Source organism: Gavia stellata, chromosome 5, assembly GCF_030936135.1.
Source record: "Gavia stellata isolate bGavSte3 chromosome 5, bGavSte3.hap2, whole genome shotgun sequence".
NCBI classification, from domain to species: domain Eukaryota; kingdom Metazoa; phylum Chordata; class Aves; order Gaviiformes; family Gaviidae; genus Gavia; species Gavia stellata.
In genome coordinates, this window is record NC_082598.1 from 10,533,258 (window position 1) to 10,551,405 (window position 18,148).

The 18,148-nt window shown below is 37.5% G+C and overlaps 1 protein-coding gene across 1 annotated transcript; it reads left to right on the forward strand.

Moving 5' to 3' along the window:
* Nucleotides 1–361: 361 nt before the first annotated feature.
* SH3BP2 (SH3 domain binding protein 2) lies at nt 362–11,898 on the forward strand. Its single transcript, XM_009811410.2, has 12 exons — nt 362–501; nt 1,595–1,697; nt 4,417–4,534; nt 5,113–5,183; nt 5,589–5,677; nt 7,620–7,685; nt 8,261–8,849; nt 9,943–10,051; nt 10,386–10,441; nt 10,880–10,961; nt 11,212–11,271; nt 11,746–11,898. Exons 1-12 carry the CDS (start codon nt 363–365, stop codon nt 11,881–11,883), a joined length of 1,620 nt encoding a protein of 539 aa, XP_009809712.2. The 5' UTR covers nt 362; the 3' UTR covers nt 11,884–11,898.
* The last annotated feature ends 6,250 nt before the right edge of the window (nt 11,899–18,148 follow it).

Below are 18,148 nucleotides of genomic sequence, written 5' to 3' on the forward strand. Positions count from 1 at the left end.
TGGAGAAGAAACTGCTTTTCTTTCTAGTCACCTGCCTGATTAAGTTTCACAGTGTTATCTGAGGCATTTTTAAAATGTAAATACTTAAATAACATTTACTAAGCACTCTTCCATTGTTTCAACAATTGTCAATCACTTTTAAGTGCTGTATAAAAATAAATCGGGGCTTTTTGCACCATGGTTTTTTATACATTACAAACTTCCTGGAATCTATGAACACCCGTCTGTGCTACATACTTGACTGCTGAACCATGTTAGTTGTTTGGAAAACTTGTTTAAGGAAACAAGCTTTATTTCTTGGTACTCATTTCTTAAGGTAAAATCTAAGTTTTAAACTGTTTTTAATTATTCTACATTGCAGAATGATGGCCTCGCAGGAGCAGGTCTGGCCAGTCCCCATGAAGGCAATTGGAGCACAAAACCTTTTGACAATGCCTGGAGGAGTGACCAAATCAGGGTATCTTCATAAAAAAGGAGGCACCCAGCTGCAGATCTTGAAGTGTAAGTTGAATGAGGTATTAACTGAATTAAATGTTTTAAATGCTTGCCTTTGGGGCCATTAACACATTTCCTGTTAGCAGGCTATTTAATGAAGCTGTTCTTCTGCTTACTTTGTCTGTAATGGATTACAATTTTACTGGAATATATGTATGAAAGACCCATATTGAAAGAATTTCCTTTAATTGTTTTGCAACTCTAAATCTTAGATGATAAATGTTACGGTTGATTTTCTTTTACTTGGTTAAATCTCTTGTCTAGTCTTTCACATGTAAGATTTTAAAGACAGAAACAGATTCCTGGGATATGTATCAATTTCAAATATTCTTTTCTAAAAGAGATTAATACTCAGCTTTTTTTCCGGTTGTTTATTCTGTACTGGAAAAATATCCCCATCTCCTATTGCTCTTGTGAAATGGAAATTTTCTCATTGCCAACATTAGGCTGTACTTAAAAACAGTAATTGCTTCTGGAATCAGAATCTATTTACATGGAGAAAACTCAAGATTTTGGGGTTTATTTATATGCTATTCATTTGCTATCCCTGTTTATAACAAAACTATACTGATACAGTTAAGAACAAAGATTACTGCCTTTGATAAAGGAAGGAGTGTTGGCCCCTTTACAAAAAGAAAATAAAAGATCATTTTATTGGCAGCTTTATGTACTTGAGGTGAAAGAAGAGAGGGTGATATCGTGATGGTTTGGGGATGGACATAAATCTGTATTTGTAACCTGTGGCTACCTTCCTCCCATTTTATTTTAGGTTGCATTCTTATGTTAGCTTATTCCTCTAGTAAAGGAGCACAGGTGGAGATCAGGCCTGCAGTCTCTTAGGCTTCTTCTGAAGTTATCGGATCAGCTGCCTCAAATGAGGGAAGCAAATACTGCCCTTAGTCCTGAAACTCTGTGAATGGACAGCTTTACCATGTGGCTGGTCATCAACAAGCTGTCACTTAACTAATTTGTGCTCTTTTATAATGATTAATAAGATTTTAATAATCTTAAACAATAATTCTACCCAAGTTAAGAGGTCCTAGTTAATGTACTGCCTTTGGATTTATATTTTGCTCACTTTTCTTCTTTATCTTTTCAGGGCCATTGAGATTCGTCATTATCCATGAGGGATGCATTTACTATTTTAAGAGCAGTACATCTGCATCTCCACAGGGTGCATTTTCTTTGAATGGTTATAACAGGTGAGTGCCAAAGAACTTATTTAACACCCAGGCTCCTTTTACTTAATGCAGGGGACTGTGGTTTTCATTTCTAAGTTAAATTCAACTACATCTGTTGTTTGGGTTAAGCACTGATCTCAGATTCCAAGAGATGTATTCCTTTCAAATTGTGTATATATATGATGTCTCCTGTGCTTTGCAAATGCATAGCCTTCATCTTCTGTAACTTAACCAGTAAAGCTGTTAAAAGTGCAATGGGCTTACTCTTGTTCTTGACTTAATGCAGACTTTGCACATGCAGATACATGTGGATTGTTTCAAATGATCTTTGTTCTCTAATGATTTCAGTGATTGTTGCAAAAATAGAAAGGAGTCAGAATGGAGTATTTATGGAGTTACTGATTCAGTAACACTAATAGTGTCAAAACTGAATCAGCTACAGGAGTGATAAATGAGAGAATGCATGTGCAAAATATCTGACTCATTTTGCTACACGTTATAAATCTAAAATTTGCTTTTTAAGTCAAAGACAAAAATCATGGCTTTCAAGTTAACCAGTACTATCAGAATCTGAGTGCAGCATACATACAAGGCCTACTAACAGAAGTCCAACTTAACTTCAGGAAATTGCTGTTGTAATTAATGCTAAGAAAGGGCTAATGAGAGAGAGAACATAGAGAAATATCACATTCTCGATCCTAACTACTAAAATTTTATTCTCAGACTTTTGGAATAAGGAAATATCTGTTACTAGAATGTGAGAGCTTTCTAACTGACCACAACAACGGCATATTTTATAGGAATGCAGTTGTAAACATTGTAGTTAATTAAAGATTCAAGATTATTTTGTATAAGCAACCTATACTGTAACTTGGCCATGACACTAGCTTCTGTAATCACATTAACATAAAAAACCAGCAATTTGTCAATGCTAGGGACTGTCTCATTGCTTTTCATGTATCTGCATTCTAGCAGCCTTGTAGAGACCTTGGCTGGAATAGGGACCAAGTCGTGGTTATTATGCACACACATAAGCATTATTGAAAAAGAATTCAAAATGAAAGAATTTGTTAGACTTGGTAGTTGCATAAGGTTGTGTGAAAACAAGTCACTCTAAGGCTTCCCTGGACTTCTGTTTTGCAGTTTTCATTCAATACCCTTTATGTATTAAGAGTGGACAGGAGATGAGGAGGTGTTGAGTTCACTAGTGACTCAAAATGTATAGTGATGCCTATTGGTAGTATCCCTTCCAGCTGTACCATGGGTATTTCCCACATTAATGTCCTTATTAGCATTACGTTAGTGAAATAACGTACAGTTCCTTTTGTGGCTTTGTTTTGGACTGGGCAGATGCAGAAAACTACAACGGCAGATATAGAAAACTACAACCTCCAGCTTAAAAGTAGGATTGGGGTTCCAAAGAAGATGCAATCTCTAATTCTGGAATAATTTTACAGTTGACGTTGTTCTTAATGGCAGCTTCAGGGTGTTGATTAGGTACATTTTTTTCATAGACTCATAGAATAGTTTGGGTTGGAAGGGACCTTTAAAGGCCATCTAGTCCAACCCCTCTGCAATGAGCAGGGACACCTTCAACTAGATCAGGTTGCTCAGAGCCCTGTCCAACCTGACCTTGAATGTTTCCAGGGATTGGGGCATCTACCACCTCTCTGGGCAACCTGGTCCAGTGTTTCACTACCCTCATCATAAAAAAAAAAAAAGTCTTCCTTATAGCTAGGCTAAATCTACCCTCTTTTAGTTTAAAACTATTATTCCTTGTCCTATCGCAACAGGCCCTGCTAAAAAGTTTGTCCCTATCTTTCTTACAAGCCTCCTTTAAGTATTGAAAGGCCAAACCAATCTTGATTAAGTACCTAAGCAAATGTCAAATGTCACTGATAAACTTTTTTCCTATGCTTACAAACCGCCTTCCCTAAATATTAAGGGCTTATGGAAATACTGTATTACATGAGGAAATTGGTGAGCTAATAAGTTTAGGAGCAAGAAAGTAAGCCCCAATAATGATTGTAAAAAACTTTAATAAGATTTCTCTATGGCTTATGCTGAACAAATCTTAAATGTTACTTTTAGATTACCCACAGGATTTTTGTCTCCTTATTTGTTCCAAAGCCTTATAGCGAGCATTTACAACCAAATTTTTTGTAAGGAATTTCCCCATTTGAGACCCCTCTGGGGGGGGGGAAATAAAAAGAAACAAACCTACGTAATGCAGTTTGAAGGAAGTTGATTTATGCTTGTTTTAAAATATTTAAATGCAAGAAAGTGTTTATAATGGAAAAGTGGAAGAATTAAGTTAACTTTTAGTATTAGTTCTCATTTACCTTCATGGACAACCTGTGTTTTGATGTCTCTGTGCCTTTCTGAAATAAGGATCACGGGCACCCTAAATACTTCTTGCTGTGGTGTGAAGCTTGTGAATTAATGCAATTCATTAAAACTATTGAACAGGTGAAAACATCCATTTATAAGTCTGGCTGGTGGCTTAACTAGTGCTTTTTCTCCTGTCAGTGCTCTTGCGTTGTCCTTTCTACCACTTTAATGGAGAAGTACAACAAATGCACATAGAGGGATTTTGGTGGTGTTTTCCTGGGCTTGGGAGTTATTTTTGGTAAGGTGAAACTGGCTGGTAAAACTGTTTTCTATCAGAGCTTTATGACTTGCAGAGCAGAATTAACTTTCTAGATTAAGGTTTTTATGTATTGGTTGTTCTGTTTCTCAGGGTTATGCGGGCAGCTGAGGAGACAACATCAAGCAATGTGTTTCCTTTCAAGTTAGTTCACATTAGCAAGAAGCACAGGACGTGGTTTTTTTCGGCTTCTTCTGAAGATGAAAGAAAGGTAACTTTCTTCTTTTGCAATATAATTTTCCTTGAAGCAGAAAGCCAGTCTTGGACTTCCCTAAAAGCTAAATGAACTGGATGCACAGCTGTCACTGAAATTTGTATACCTAGTTCTTTGGGCTCCTCCAAAAATCACATCTGAAGTTTTAACTATTAAGGTAGTGTTAGTTCAAGATGTAATTTAGGGAATGGCTATAAATGACATACTGGATGCTGTGGTTTTCTCCATATTGCTTGTTTTATTTTTAGTCAAGGAACAAATATTTGTATGTTAAACCTTTGATAAAGTATGAAAACTCCCCCATAAACATACTCTGAACAAGTACCTGGCTTTAGAAAGAACAGCTTGAAATTTGCAAACTGCAAGTTCAGTATTTTGATACGGTCTTATAGTATTTTAGATAGTCAAAATATTTTGACTGATAAGTCCTCTCAATGTGTATATAAAGTCATGGATAAATACTATTTCAAGGTAGGTTCCTTGCACAGTTGCTCTGTTCTTACAGAGGACAGATACTGTGTATCTTTGTTTAATGACTTAAAGATGTATGTGTTGAATGTTGTATATTTATTTAGAATTGGATGTTATCCCTGAGGAGGGAAATTGATCACTACCATGAGAAGAAAGAAACAATAACAGAATTCAGGTATCAACCCTTAATCTTTATTTGCTTTTTATCCCTTTTGCACTAGCTCTTGACAGTGCTTTTTTAGGCTCTTTGCACCTACAAGTAATTTACTGTTAAATAAAAATAGGTGCAGTAAGGTCCAAGAATGAAGGGCCTTCCTAACATACAGTTTAAAAAATACCAAGACAAAAAAAAAATCTTTTTACTAAGAGAACTTCATAAGTCAGATTTGTGTAAAACAAATAAAAACTTTAAAATGACAGGAGCAACATATCTGGCTGTTAACTGGGAGATAGGAATAGATTGCTTCTGCTTTTCCAGCATTCCTTTCCAGTGCTGCAGTCCTGCTGACAGACATGTTTACTGTTCTAAGACCCATAGCGCTGTGATGCAGAAGGTGGTACTCTGTCTTTTCTTTTGCAGTGACTCTGGTTCTGATGCAGACAGTTTCTATGGCTCAGTAGAACGTCCCATTGATATCAAGTATTCTCATCATTCAGCAGATAATGAAGGTGACAAATTTAGACACTGATAAATAAGATTTACTTATTTATTTCTTCTGGATTCTGCAGGAATTATTCCCATAGCTTAAGCAACCTGATGCAATTTGCAACTATAAATTCTTGTTCTTACAAGGTGTGTAGCTGTTGTAATTTTACATCAGAAGCAGATATTTTGTGCCATGAATCATTACTAAAAATAAATGGTAACTAAAGAAATTCAGATCTTTCAGATCTTTCAAGGAGGTGTCTGACACCCTAATAATATTATTTCAGATTTTTAAGACTGCATGTTGGAGAGTTTGTAGATCTAGCAAAAAGATAAAACTTTTGAGTATGTTCATAGGGTAGAAATAGAAAGTGGTCTTTATGATAATTGAGTATTATTGACAATAATTGAATATAATTATCATAATAGGATATTAGTCACTTAAAAGTATGTTCTGAAAACATGCAAAGACAAGGCAGTAAAACATTGTGGAGCTAGTTACCTCCTATCTAGACTGTAAAATTAATTCACCTGTCCTGCAAAACAAGCAGTCACCCACACTGGGATGTTGTTGCATCTGTGTTGTAGTCTGTTTAGTATGAAACAGAGTTGATTATCCCTCCAGTTCAGGAAGATCTTACATTAGGCATAGGATGGGCCTGTGTGAAACACATAGGATAACATTCTTTAATGACTTTCAAACTGAGTAACTTTTTCAAGTAAGGCTGTGAAAATCTCATTCTTAGCATAGCCTTTTTTATTGAAAGTTTGATACCTGGTCATTGCTGTAGTTGTTTCACAGTAAACAGTTCTGGCTCTGTGTGTTTATTTTTCAATTAGAATTGAGGACATAACAGAAAGCCTGTCAGATAGGCCTTCACAGTGTGTTTCAGCAACTGACATCCTAGTCAAGAAATGTGTTAGTAAAATCCAACATGAGAAGCCTCGCCTCAAGGTTCAACATAGTTCCTTTACTAGGCATTTTCCCATTTGCACTTTCAGATTTCTAAGGGCAGGGTTGATTGGAGCAAGTACTCTCACTTCCTGAAAGGAAATTCCTGACTAGGACAAAAAGGCAGGAGTGAGTCTTTTTAGGAAATCCGGTTCAATTGCTGCAAAGCAGAGGAAAACAGACTCATCAGCAATTCATGTAGGATTGTAGCTTAGTACTTTGGTGTTTGTGGGAGGGAAGGGTTTTATGCAATATGAATTATGTTAAAAGGCCTAGCAGGAGTTTAAATTAGGAAAATTAGAAGAGCTAACTGATTTTTATCAGAGATACTCTTTACCTTTTTTTATGTGTTTCTCGGGGGAAATACTGCATATTGTCCTTGAGGCTCCTATCATAGTCAATGAAGGGAAATTATTGCCTAGAAGTAGCATGTTTTTCATGTCTTGATTATTCTGACTTACAGTTAAAGGCAACATTGAAACCATTTAAGCCATTTGTTGTGGTGCTTTTTTTTTTTGTTGCCAGCGCAAGGCAAAAGAATAAATTGTTTTGTAGATCACTAGGCTTGCTTAGGCTTTCGTATTGCAAAATCGTCAATGTTTCTGTGTTAGGGTTAGGTTTTCGGGATTACTTTTTTCCCCAACTGGTTTTGCTAGTGCGTCCATGTAGTTGTGTCTCTGCAACTGTTTTTAATTTTTCTCGGGAATGCTATAACACTAGAAAGTGTCACCAGAAAGTAAAATTTAACTTGAACGATGGAGAAAAATTTAATGTGCAGTGTAGTTCATCTGCCACTGTTGTAAGCGATGGCTTTCTTAATTGACATCAAAATTTAAGGAAACACCTATTCTAAACAGCAGAGAGGTGAACAAAAATTTTTTTTCCACCTCTTTTTGGAAAAAAAAAAACCTAACTGAAAAAGATTTGTTTATTAAAAAGCAATAAGTACTCAATGCTTCTTCTTGGTTCCAGGAGTACTTTCCAGTCTCTGACACATTGATTTTTATCTTCAGATTATGACCAGGAGGAAGAGGATGAGTCTTACTTGCAGCCTGATACTTCTGTCATAGTGAAAGATGGTATGTGATTCCTTTCATTCCCTTCACAAAAGGCCCCATGAAAGGCCACCAATGAAGGCAATATTCATGTAGAATGCTGGATTATTAGTTTGGCTTGGTGATATCTTCAGTTATTTTACCACCTGCAAAGCTTAAGTAATGCACAGGTATCTAATCTTGAGTGATATGTAGGGTCAAAAGTTCCTAGTAACAGCAGTAACAATTTACAGCAAGTGTTAGATGCCTTTGAGGTCATGTTTTCTTGTGGGCCTCCTGCCCTGGAAGGACCTGTATCTGGTCCCCAGCCTGGAGGAGGGGTAATGCTTTTTATGTAGTTTTCCTTATTTTTAGCAAAGGGAAAACTCTTTGCAAAGTCATCGTAAGCCATGCCTGAATAAAAATTGCAGGAGTTTGCTACACATACATTCAGAATTGTGCTGAAAGTTAAATGCTTATCCAGCATTTTGGGTACTATCAGACCAGATGCCAATGAAATATCTTAAATTACATAGAAAATAAATTTGAGAAGTCTTGTTTCTTGACATACTGTATTTCCCCTCCATGTGTCATGTTTTTTGGATGTTTTATTTCCGTAGATATGGTCCTGCCCCCAGCCTACCCACCTCCACCAGTTCCTCATGTCAGAAAAGCTGCCTACTCAGAATCAAGGGCACATTCCTTTGCTGGCAAATCTACTGTGTCAGTACCACCACCGCCTCCTAAAAGAAGCTTACCTGATATCAAACTAGAGGATCTCTTAAACATGAGAGAACCCCAGTTACAGTGCCGAGCTGAACCTAATCTAAAGATTCAATCCTCAAGCCGGAGACTAAGTGAACAGCTGCCCCCTGTACCCCCTCTACCTCCTTTCAAAAAGCCTGCATGTGTTAAAGAATCTTCCTCATTGCCTCCGGAGCCTCTGCCTCTAGCTGAAGTTCTTGCTACTCCAGAAGGGTGCGAGAAGCTAAAAACCTTAAATCTTTCACCGCGAACTCCTCCTCCACTACCAAGCAGTAAACCCAAGCTGTCACAGTTTACTGAAAAAACAGTAGAGCCCAAAGTGCCAAGAGAACATGGTAAACCTGGACTGTTTGTGCCACCAGTGCTCCCAAAGCCACCTCTGCCAAGCCACCAGCCCCCTGGAATCAAGCCTAGACCAGAGAAGTCTTCATGTCCCCAGTTACAGTAAGTATGAAAATACAATGCAGTGTTAAACTTTTCTATTGTGTATAAGTTAACTCGTTGACAGACATACTTCTCAGGTTCACATCAACATCTGTTTCTCTTCCCTGCACCATCCCTGTCTTCCTCACAGTGTTGTGCTTTTTTGCCTCTGTATTTGTTATTTGAAAATCTTGCAATGAGTGTAGCTTCTGAAATAGTTCAGAAAGAAATAGTAGATAAACTTTAAAAAAAATTACACCAAAATTTTTTGTAGTTCATTTGTTTTCAGGTCTGTCTAAAGACTTAAAAGCTTTTGATCGCAGTGAATAAGAAGTCTTTATGTCAGAATCTCAATGAACTGCAAAACCAATTTTAGGCTTCTGTGGAGACAGGAAGTGTGTTTCATTTTATATTAAGGTAAGCTCTAGTAAGGGATGTGGAAGTAGTTATGGTGATGAGTCAGATGAAAATATTTTTGTCCATTGGATTGTTTAGCAGCTCTGAAGAACAAGTAATAAACTCTTTAAAGGTAGTACAAGGAAGACACGGATACACTGGAGTGAGTCCAGTGGAAGGCCACCAAGATGTTTGGGCTGTAGCACATGATATGTGAGAGGAGGCTGAGAGAACTGGATTCATTCAACCTTTAGGAAGGCTAATGGGAGATCTGGGCTGTCTACAACTACTTAATGGGTGGTTATGGAGAAGACAGAGCAAGACCTCGGAGGTCTGCAGTGATAGGATAAGAGGCAACAGGCAAAAGTCACAACCTGGGAAATTACAGCTAGATACTAGGAAAAACTTTTCACCGTGCGGATGGTGAAACACCAGAACAGGTTGCTGCAGAGAGGCTGTGGAATTTCCATCCTTGGGAGATACTCAAAACTTGACTGGAAACAGCTTCCTGAGCTACCTGATCTAGTTGGACCTGCTTTGTGCAGGAGCTTGGACTAAACGATCTCTAGAGGTCTCTTTCAACATAAATTAATCTGATTTGGGGGCTAAACTGAAACTTGCTCTTTGGTTGTACTTTTATTATCCCTTCAGTGTTTTGTGTATATTTGTTCTGTTTTCCTGAGGAGATGTCCTTCAGTTTTCGTTCTGTTTCTGCCAGGAGATCGCCACCAGATGGACAGAGTTTTAGAAGCTTCTCATTTGAAAAACCAGCACTACCCTCCAAGCCAAACCAACCTGATGATGATTCTGATGATGACTATGAAAAAGTAAGAATAAGCAGATGATCCATTCTCAAAGAGTATTTTTCTTCGTATGTATACTTTTGGGAATGTTTTAAATGCATATTTCAGGAAGAAAAAACACTTTCTGAAAACACAGTGCTGTGTGATTTTATGTTTGGGTTTTTTTGAGCTTTAAGGAATGCCTTGACATAATCTGGATTTTAATATTGGATGTAAAGGAGGAAGAAGCATAAAGTAAAGATCAAATCACCATGAATAATTTCAGACACTGATGGCTGTAGCTTATTTGCATAACAAGTTGCTAGCATTTTGAGTTGTCATTGACTTGCACAGTGATTTATTTTCATATTTTTTACAGGTTGGGCTGCCTGCTTCAATATTTCTTAATACCTCCGAGTCCTTTGAAGTTGAAAGGTAGAATGTGACTTTAAAATAGTTGCTTAGAAGTCCTACAAAAACCTACACTGAACAGTAGTCCAAAGATCATTTTGATAAGTACAATTTATGTTCAAAAACAACAAAAGTATTTAAATTCCTTTAATATGAAAATCACTTTTTAGGGGAGTTAGTTCAGTGCTCATGTATCAATTGAAAATGCATTACTACTTGCAAAGTGATTTTGCTCCATCTGGAGAAGGTTGTTCTGCCAGGATGCTAGATGGGACAGAAAGTCAGATCTTCTGTGCTGCGTTGCTGGTTCAGATGCTAGAACATTGGAATTCTTTCAGCTGTGATGTACTATGAATTATTACAACCGAAATAGAGATTTGTAATAAGAATTTTAAGAACCTAGGCATTTTACTTACCTGATACAGAAAATGCTAATATATGTAACTGCTGTATTATTTTTAGGACATTTAAAGCTAGTAGCCCATGGGGACAACCGCAAAATGGATTGTACTGTATTAGGAACTCATCTACTAAGCCTGGAAAGGTAACTTGCAATTACTGAATCTACCCCCAAAACACCTTTTTGATTTAGAGATAGTGTATCTTATATATGATAAAGTACTTAACAATTTAGATGTGCTCTTTCCTTAAAGCAAGAAAATCTGAGACAATCATTATCATGACTTCAGTGATTTTTTTTTTTTAGGCTGGATTGTAACTAATTCCTTAATAGTACATTGACTTAGAAGAGCTTATTAGCATAGGCTGAATATGTTGCGTTTTTCTTCTTCAAGGTATTGGTTGTATGGGATGGATCTGCAGAAAAAGTAAGAAACTACAGAATCTTTGAAAAGGTTAGTAGCTGCACTATGTATGTGTGTGTATATATGTGCATGTATTCATGTATGGATTTCATGTGTATATATGTGTGTAAAGTGTGCATGCATAGACTTTAATGTGTTAGTTCCAATATATACCTATAAACTTCTTCCCATTCCTAAAAGCAAAAATAATCTGGTCTACAAATATCTGGTCTAGGATGAGAGTTTGAGTACTCAGATCTGGGCTTTCTAGTTGCTGTATCGTGCAAAAGACAAACTAGCTGTAAACATTCACATCTAAACTTTAGCTCCAGTCAAATCCTAAAGAAAGGAATATTGAATTTGAGTTTAATTTGGACTTAAGCTACTGCTTTGTAAACTAGTCACTTACACAAATTGTTTGAAAGAACTTCTTAGTTCTGATGATGATGTTTTGGGTTGTTTTTTTAAACATTGAGTTGGAAAAATTACTGTCGATGATTACATAATGTTTTTATTCTACAACAGGATTGCAAGTTTTACCTGGATTCAGACATCATGTTTTTGAACATGGGAAGTTTGGTTGAATACTACAGCACTCATGTCTTACCTAGTCATGACAGCCTGATTCTTCGGTGTCCTTATGGTTATTCTAAACCAAGGTGACATGACTGGCATAATTCTGATGCTTAGGACAGATGGGTTCCCTGCTGCCCTTGAATGAAATGTGGACTCCTGCCACTGCTGGACATCCCATTGTTTGCACACAGAAACTGAGTCTGCTTTAACCATTTATTCTCACATGAATTGTATATAGACTCCATTTAATGAAATCTTGGTAAAACCTTACAATCCAGATCAGTGGATTTTATGGTCTTTTCTTTTAAAAAGATCTGAACTGATGATGCTGTGAAAGCTGTCCATGATACCTACACCTTTTATGAAACTGCTGCTATTACTAATCTCCTTGGAATGTGGAAGATGGACACAAACAAAGAAGTAGTCTGAATACAACCAACACAGAAAAGGTAAACTTCTGAAAGTATATCAGAATTCACTTGTGACAGGGAATACTAATACTCTGACTTGAAGGTATTACTCCTTAAGTCAGGACTGGTGCTCAACGGAGAAGTTTTATATACTTGTATAGTTGACGTGTAAATAATGAAGACTTCTGAGGAAATAATTTGGTTTACTATAGGTAAGGATGATCAGGAAATGTGGCTTTTTTTTAAGCCATGTCATACGTAAATGTAATTTCTGATTACAGTGTCTGCAGTAATCAGTATCAGGGTACTATCCAACTGATATGGTTGTGGCATCCCACATGTTACTTAATGGCATGCACTTCAGATAGGCGTGGAACAATACTGACTTGGCTTTCATGGGAGCCCCATTACTTAGTTCAGAACTGGAAGAGTGGGTGCCACTAGTACTTCTAACAGGTATGAGAAAAGAGAAAGGACTACTTAAGATTAAGGGGAAAGGGACAGAGTCTTTTGAATACCCCAAATTCTGGCTAGCGGTTTTTTTCTCACATTGCCATCATCAAATCTTCTTCAAAACAAAACACAAATAAAACCTGAAACCATGAGTGTGATGCTACTATCACTCCAGAAATCTTTGTGGTTAGGATCAGGTTGTCAGCCCATTGCATTCTCTTCTGTTCTAGGGCAAAACATGCTGCCCTAGTCTGCTTTTTGTAGTTCAAGAAGAATTTTTCCATTATTAAAATCGTTAGTCAGTTGCATGCAAAATAAAATCTTTTTTTAACATACTACAAGTAATAGGCATTAGCAGGGTGCTTGTAATATTTGTTCCCTGATATGTTGGGGACAGGTATCCTAAAACCAAGGGCTTGGTATTTATGCCAAAATTATCCTATTCCTAAATTTTAATAGAGAGGAGAAATTTATTTTAATGACCTGTTAAGTAACTTTCATGATTCAAAAGTACTGTTATAATGGTCTCATATCTCTAATAATGTTTACAAGACTTGTAATAATAACTAAAAAAAAAAAATCCTGTCACTCCTGAAACAGGAGAAGGTGTCTAGTTTCTATCAGTCTGAATCTGTATCCATAAACTTCATTTTTTCTGTTAAGCTTTTCAAAGTTTATACATGTCAGTTTTAATCTTGTTACAATTAGATGGTCACAACTTTAAAAACATAAACAAAACTATTACAGGATAAGAATTTTCTGTTTATGAAAACAGTAAACCAGGATTTAATCTCAAAAGGATGTTCCTTAATAAAGAGATGTAATATTAGGACCATACATAAGAATCGAGGCAAGAAACTCTGCCTCTCTCTTTTGCAAGAGACACAGACATACACAGTATCAGTCTTTTGATCTCTGTTCCCTCTGTAATAGGTTTTATGTGCATAAAGTAAAGAATAGGCAGTACTTAAATTTCAGATTCTGTTGAATATTGGATATTTTAAGTTTCTAATTCGTTTCATTTTAAATGAGTATCCCTGTGGTTCACTACCCTGATATGATCCACTCTGTAAAGAAGGCTCAGCCAACAAAGCATTTAAAAAATACTTTTGGCATATAGATAGATGTGTATCAGAGCAAGTTCTAGTTTCTTGCAGTATTTACACATACTGTTTACAGAGTAAATTTTTCTCTGTCTGGGAATAATTGATTTCAGTTGTGTCATGACAGTCATGCTTGCAGTATGCTATCTTTGGGGCCCTATTCAGATACTTAATTTTTTTGCAACCGTATACTCTTAAGATTTTTAAACTGTAAAAATACTTATGTAATCCAATACATATAAAATGTAACACTGTCTTTACCTGTGTAATACAAGATTTGCAAATATGTAAATTTTTGTGTTAATTTCCTTTTTTATATAAATGTTATATTTCTGAAGTGGATAAACTTTCAATGCCAGTTCACCTAATTTTGTGCAGTCGTCTTTAACTTCATGGGGGGGTGTGTTTTAATGTTTTTGTTTGTAGTTGTGTTAAATAGTGCTTGATTCTTCTAACTGTGAAGTTAAAAGAATGAGTTTTCAGCCCCCTTAAGAAACAAATCTTCATGTAAGCAACACTACTAGAAAGTTGGCATTCTGGTCATCATACAGTGGGGCTGGGGGTGGAAATTAACAATTTTCCATTTACTTTGAAGTTTCCCAAGTGCAGGGTTGAGGACTGAAGCATTTATTTTATATATGGACACAAAATGCAAGTATGACCGTAATAAAAAGAGCATCTTGGAGCAACAGGAATGTTTGAGCAAGAAAGCCAAGTCTCCAAAGGTGTTCTTCAGGAGCTTGCTTGGGAAAAGAGGACCTTCTCATTTCCCACCACCTAATAGTGCTTCTGCTCAGAAATGTCAGTGTAACCTGGTAGGGTTACATCGGTAGGTTAGTACAAGTGGGGTAGGCTTCCAGCCTGGTAGGTTTACATCTCTGACATCGCCAGAATTCAAGGTAGGAGGTATGGATGATGACGTGCTAGGTAATCCCCTCATCTCTCCACAGACAGGTAGAAGGGTTCCAAACAAATCTGCAATCACTTACACTCTTTCTTCCAAGTCATCTTGCTCCTACATACTATTCTAGTCTTTTTTTTTTTATGCAGAATTAGATGAAGTTAAATTTCTGGTGTTTGTAGGGAGGAAAGGCACAGCTAGAACACATGGCTCATAGTCTGTCTCTTATACCTCTTACTAACCTGACTCTCCCCTTCACCACAAGTCAGCCTCTCCATACACAACCTACTGCAAGCTCCTTAGCTTGAAAATGGTTTGTGAAGAAGTGTAAAAGCAGTATTTGGTATGCCAAAAATGCAGTGTTTGAGTTTGGTAATATCCAAGTCAAAATAATTGATACTAGTTTGGAAAAAGTCTTGCCTGTTCTAACTAAACTTCCAAGAACAAGTGTTACAGGTGATATTTGTGGGGGGGTTGCTCTTCTAGGGAATGGTTTTGAAAATAAAAGTTTCAACAAGGGACTGTCAGTCAATAGGTAGTGTATCATAAAAAGTGATCCGATATCCAGACAATGTTTCTATCATGAATGTGCTTTGTGTCAGCAGCTTGTCAAGTATTCCACGTATTCGTGGCCTCTGCTGCTTCATGCTGTGGCAAGTTCAGAAGGGCTGTAAAGGTTTCTGAAGCTCCCACTGGGATTATTTTGGCTGTGGTGACATCTGCTGGCCAGCCACTTCCACGCAGGCATCCAGGCAACAGGGATACAGCTCCTCCTAAGCGTGCGGATGGAAGTCATTTGGGTGGAAATCAATCCCAAGTGACTTAAGATAAAAGCTGGAGATTAAAGCTTAACTTCAGGTGGAAACTTGATGGGCCAGGCCTTTGAAACTGAAGATGTATTTTGGCTCATGTTTCTCACTTAAGTAGCAATGTTATTTAGCAAAATTACTCATCTGAATGTCTTTTAACCTAGATGACAACAAAATTAATTGAATTTTATATTCCTGTATTTAAATTACTCTTAAAATATACTTTGAGGTAGAATTTACATCATGGACATCTGAGCACAGCCTAACATTGTGAAGCATTAAAGAGTTGTTCTGAATGTTAAATATTTCACCTAGCAGCAAGAAAATTGCGTGATGTCGCAATAGTTTCTATCTTACTAAATAGTCAACTCCTTGAAGTCAAGGAGTTTTTTTCTAGCAATGGGAGTGCTTGAGATGACCATGAGTATAACCTCTTAAATAGGAGAGCTCATAGTTCTTCTACTATAAATACTCCAAGTACCAAAATAACAAATGCTACTAAAACTTTTGGAGTAGGTAGCATTTGAGCTCACTTTAAAACTGGGTGAACCGAAGTGATTAAGTTCAGTGGGCTTAGGGTACCTAGTAAGTCTGGTAGCACAGCCAGCCCCAAAATCTATTCCTTTGGGACTTCCATTCCTGTATCTTAATTACAGGATGGTCATTACTATCCCTCACCTGTACCTCCTTCCTTACAGCATCTAGTTACCAGGGAAGTGGGTAATCCAACCTCTCAGGTTCATGACATGGCCCGAACTGGCATGTAATCTTAGAGGTATCAAAGAATCATTTTCAATGTAACTTTACTCACACGTAACTCCGCAGGAGTTGGTTTGCACAGAAATGACAGTAACTTTGCAGAATTAGATCCCTGGATATATAAAACTAGGGAAAAACATCTAACACTTCTTTGAGTTACCACTTGTTCTGCCTTTTGACAACCAAAAGTGTTCGGTCAAATGTTTCTCAGGTACATATACATTAAAGATTGTTTCTACATACTATTTTCAAATAATTGGGAAAATTCTCCTTCCTCACAAAAATCAGTGAAATTCAAAAAAGCAGCTTCCTCCTGTGAAGAATATTATTGGAGCTGGGACAAAAATAAAGTTTCTAATAGTACTTTTGACATAACCTTACCTACACTGACTGACTTTAGTAATACTACACATAAGCCATGAGATATTATTCATGCTGTTATACACAGCTGAAATTAAGATAACCCATTACATCATTTTTAAAAAGGCATTTAAGTTCAATAATTTCAAAGAAAAATCCCTCACAAGCTTTTCAGTAGTAACGCTACCTGTGTGTAAGCTCACTTGTACCAGCACTGACAGAGTCCTGGATGCCAGTGAGACACACAGCACTTCCAGGGCTGCTCTGGGGGTATTTGGTAAAGATAATTTGGGTTTGGCCATGCACACCCTCCCACCGCTCCAAGTCTGGTATGACCGATCGGGACTGGCTTTTACTTTGCTGGCACCTGACAAGGAAGTTTCAGTACTAAGACTCCCCTTTTGAAGGCCCGTAGGAAGACCAGCAGAGAATTCATATAACTGTCATTGTTTTATTTAGAGGAACCAGAACTTTGTCTGAGGAGTAGAAAGTCTGTGTGAGATGAAAATGAACGATGACAGTAGGGAAGCAAGTCCTGCCCAGTCAACAGACTGTCAGGATAGAACAGTTCTGGCAGGCCAAGAGGGAAAGATCTATTTTGTTACTACCATTCCCAGTTTATAGGTAAGAAAACTGATCTGGAACTGCTAATGTGGGATGAGTGCACCCCATACAAAGGAAAAGAGACATGTCCTCATGCCAGATTTGTGATGTCAACCTAGTACTGTGCTTCTCACAGGTACCTTGAAACAGTTTCATCATCAAGGAGTCAGGTAAAGAGGTATTATTTTTCTGATACCTAGTAAAGACAATCTAAAATAATTTGTAAATGAATACATTCACATTGACTCTTTTATTTGAGACTGTATGATGTAAGCTGAGTCCAGTGCTGCTGACGCTTGAGCCTGCTAAGGAAAACAACGTACTGTGGATGAGGCAGCAGCTGCAACATCTATACCGCCTGAACAGTACCATGTTACGACACCTCTTGTGGGAACATTGTGCTGTCTGTAAATATGTGGTAGAATTTTTCTATTTTTTGAAGGACCGATAACCATTCTCCAGTACATGTGCAGATGCGCACACAGCAAGTGCAAGCCTACTGGTAACCATCTTGTCTTGGTCATTTCCCCACACCCCTCACCAGCAGTGCAAAGATCTTGAAGGGATCAAATACCACAGGCTGAAAAATCCTGTGTGGTTCGTATTGTACCTTTTGTTGTAGCTGTAATGCTGTAAACCCAGCTGGTAGGAGTTATCACAGACAGACAAGTTCTTCATGTCTTAAATAATGCAGAAGTGCTTTTTCAGATTGTCTTTGATGACGTATTTCTGCAGCACAGTGTACTGCTTTAGTACGTGTCAGTACGTATGTGCCCTCCCTTATGTTTCTATTTGTGTAGTCCTACCTTTGCCTTTGCACCAGCATTGCCGTTCCTGCAGCTGGGTAGGGGCAGTTCAGGAACCTGGTCAGGCCAAAAACTGAGTGGGCGAGAGTCGGCTGATTCAGCAGAAAGCTGGCCTTACCCCCTCCCTCACCCCCCAATTTTTCCATCA

Excerpts from the sequence above, each read along its gene's own strand:
- SH3BP2 (XM_009811410.2), top strand. The coding sequence starts at position 363 with ATGATGGCCTCGCAGGAGCAGGTCTGGCCAGTCCCCATGAAGGCAATT. Across the intron at positions 502-1,594 it reads CCAGCTGCAGATCTTGAAGT|GGCCATTGAGATTCGTCATT; the intron begins GTAAGTTGAATG and ends TTATCTTTTCAG. Across the intron at positions 10,962-11,211 it reads CATCTACTAAGCCTGGAAAG|GTATTGGTTGTATGGGATGG; the intron begins GTAACTTGCAAT and ends TTCTTCTTCAAG.